Source organism: Apis dorsata, unplaced genomic scaffold, assembly GCF_000469605.1.
Source record: "Apis dorsata unplaced genomic scaffold, Apis dorsata 1.3 scaffold_552, whole genome shotgun sequence".
Classification (NCBI taxonomy): domain Eukaryota; kingdom Metazoa; phylum Arthropoda; class Insecta; order Hymenoptera; family Apidae; genus Apis; species Apis dorsata.
The window spans coordinates 176,511-179,475 of NW_006263768.1; the positions used below are offsets into that span (position 1 = coordinate 176,511).

At 38.4% G+C, this 2,965-nt stretch overlaps 1 protein-coding gene across 2 annotated transcripts in view; it reads right to left on the reverse strand.

Annotated features, from left to right (window-relative positions):
• Window positions 1–2,965, reverse strand: part of LOC102670948 (potassium voltage-gated channel protein Shaker) — a 118,787-nt gene that overhangs the window by 232 nt on the left and 115,590 nt on the right. For both annotated transcript variants that reach the window (XM_006620853.2, XM_031512996.1), the window contains exons 7-8: window positions 2,360–2,533; window positions 1–1,685 (exon numbers count right to left, since the gene is read on the reverse strand). The exon at window positions 1–1,685 is cut by the window's left edge and continues 232 nt beyond it. In XM_006620853.2, the coding sequence (XP_006620916.1) occupies window positions 2,367–2,533 (167 nt within the window). In that variant the 3' untranslated portion in view covers window positions 1–1,685; window positions 2,360–2,366. The remainder of the gene's footprint in view (window positions 1,686–2,359; window positions 2,534–2,965) is intronic.

A 2,965-nucleotide genomic window follows, 5' to 3' on the forward strand; every position in this document is an offset into this window, starting at 1 on the left:
CTTTGGAAAGCACCGATGTTGTCTAAAACTCGACTTACATCGTATATGTAACTCCGTGATTCGTGCACGATCGACGGCTACCGCTACTTAACCGTTCGACGAGAGCAACGCACGCCTATCCCTTTGAAATATCGTATATAATATTTTTTTTGTTTGTGTTGGTCGTGGATTTCGTGTGTATCCTGTGTGTGTACGTATGAGTTTTGTATAAATGTTTACGTGTGGGTTATGGGAGTACATGTTGGTGTTACACCCCGAAAAACGAATTGCATTCCAAATGGTCTCTCGGTGTTCGAAATATACGAATATACAGTATATAATTCCGACTTACTTTGAGTATTTTGTTCATAGTGAAAAAAAAAAGGAAACTTGTCTCTACGCTGCAAGACACACTTGTTAGCTACTCGCCGTGCAACACGTACGATATTATCTTCGTAAGTCCGTCCTCTCACCGCGAGCACCATCGCCATTTTTCTTTCTTTCTCTGTCTTTCTGTTTCTCTTTCTCTTTCTCTCCTCCATCTTTTGTCCTCCTCTTCCGCTCGATCGTGGCTTCGTCCGTTTTCGCGCAGTGTTATAATTCATTAAAACGAATATTTTATTTAATTATTTTTTTTGTTTGTTTGTTTGTTTGTTTAGCGTACCTTCGCCTACCTCGATATAATTTACATCGATAATAATTAATTAGTATTATCTGGTACGATTCCCCTGGTTTCGTTGCCGGCTGGATACCCCCTTCGATCCGCCATTGTTAGCCGGCCATTTGCGCGAACATCGGTGGGGGGTAAGGCTCGACGACGTTCTCTTATATACTTTTTTTTCGTTTTATTTTTAATTTTTTTTTAAATTTATTTATTTTTATTTTTTAGAGTTCGCGAAACCGTCTTCACTCTTCTTCCCCTTCCCCCCCTTTCGTTTCGTTTTTTTTATACCGTTTATTTGTTACTTTTTTTATTTTTTTATTTATTTGTTATCATTTGTATTGAACACTGGAGTCGGTGGTGTGGGAAGTGGACAAGCGACTGAAACATGCCGATCCATCCCCTTATTAGCATGTAGGTCCCTACGTGGGGTGCGTTTATACCGTAAACACCTTTGAAACGGCTGTCCCGATATTTTTCGACACACGGTTCCTCTCGGTCGAAACTCTCGTTGCCACCTCTTTTCTCGTTTACTTTTCACTTTTTTTTCGCCCTTCATTTCAGCCCCCTATATATATATATATATATAGTTACGTCGTTTAACGTCGTCCCTTGACGTTTTCCACATCCCTGCTTCGTATTCTTCTCTCATTATTATTTTTTTCGAACTCACTCTCGAATTCTAATGGAAAAAAATTACACCGATTATCAGCCAGCCGATTCTTGGTCGTTGAATTCGTTTTTTCATCACATCCTTTTTTTTTCTTCTTCTTGTCTCGTTGACAAACGTGGTAAAATGGATTGGAAGCACCCCTCGTATTGACAAATTTATGGACAGACGGCGAGTTGGCGCGCGCGCGCGCATGCGCAGCCACGTGCGAGCTAACAGCTAGCGCGCATGCGTACACGCGCTATCGTTAGCGATCGCAGCTAGCGCGACTACGACGACGTGTGAAGGAGGCCTACGTCAGGCACCGTAGGAAGCTGTAGCTGTTCTTCGATAAATGTCCCAGCATTGGCCACCACGTTGCCACAGTCTCCTTCACTGTAATCACACGAATTATCTTCAATGTCGCCATTTTTTTTCTTCGAACGAATTTGATCGAGATGCACTTTGTTCGTGATATGATAAAAATTGAATAATTGCTCCCTGAAAGAGATTGTTGAAGATAAAAAAAAATAAAAAAAATAAAAAACATTTTATATATCGCATCGAGCAGTTATTCAACTTTTATCATATAATATTTTTATAAAAGTATCAGGATGCAAAGCATAGTTTGTATTTCTAACCTAAAAACTTAACCTTTTTCAAGATGGCATTCTCCTCTTCGTGCTTTTCCTAAATCAAATTCTTTAGATTTTCACATAATTGCTATACTACATAGTAGAATTTCTAATACTATGAACTTGTCCAAGCATCACTCCTTCACATGTTTATATTTTTTTTTTATTTTGTATAAAAGTATAAAATGATTAATACAATTACTTTCTTACAGAATCGAATACAGTATAGTTTCAATGGTACGAATTTTGCTTGTTTAAATTACATTCGTTCTTATTTCAAATATATTTATAAAATTTTATTGTTATATATTTTAAAATATTATTTCTCTTATTTGTTTAAAAAGTATCGAAGAAAGTATCGCTTCGACGAAGTTTATCCTCTAATATTATCGTGAGAGAAATTTCTCATGACCAGAGATCAATTAATGTACCAACCTAGTAGTCAGACGTCAGTCTCGATGCTCATACAGGCTGGATTAATATTGTTATTATGGCGAGGGTTGCAGTTGGGCTTCTTCGTAATCTCGGGATGAGTGAGCAATATGCCCTCTTCCAGCTCCATTATCTCCGACGACGATTCTGACATCGAGCTCTTCTTCAAGTGTTGACCTGTGAACCAGACGAGACAGAGTTCGACGACTTCCTTCATCCGTCATCTCTCATTTCGAAAACCATTACACCGTGAAACTCGAATACCAAGTTACCAATGCATGCTTTCTAGATAATCCCCCAAGAGTGAATACTTGAAGAGCTTTACCCGATCGAGCTTCTTTTTTTTTTCCGAACTATCAATTTCCCTTTAATCGTTCAACATCCCCCTCGGATGTCCGCAAATCGTGACTCATCAAGGAAGATGTGAAAAATTGACCGAGCAGCGAGCTTGAGTCTAAGCCGATTAAAGTTACGGTAAACTACCTTTTATCGGGAATATAGACACGCGATATTGAACAGTGGACAACTTGAAAATGTAATCACAATCGTGTAGAGGAAAGTAGGGTTAAATGGAGTACTAAAGAAATTTTTTTTTAGTTGAAAAAAAAA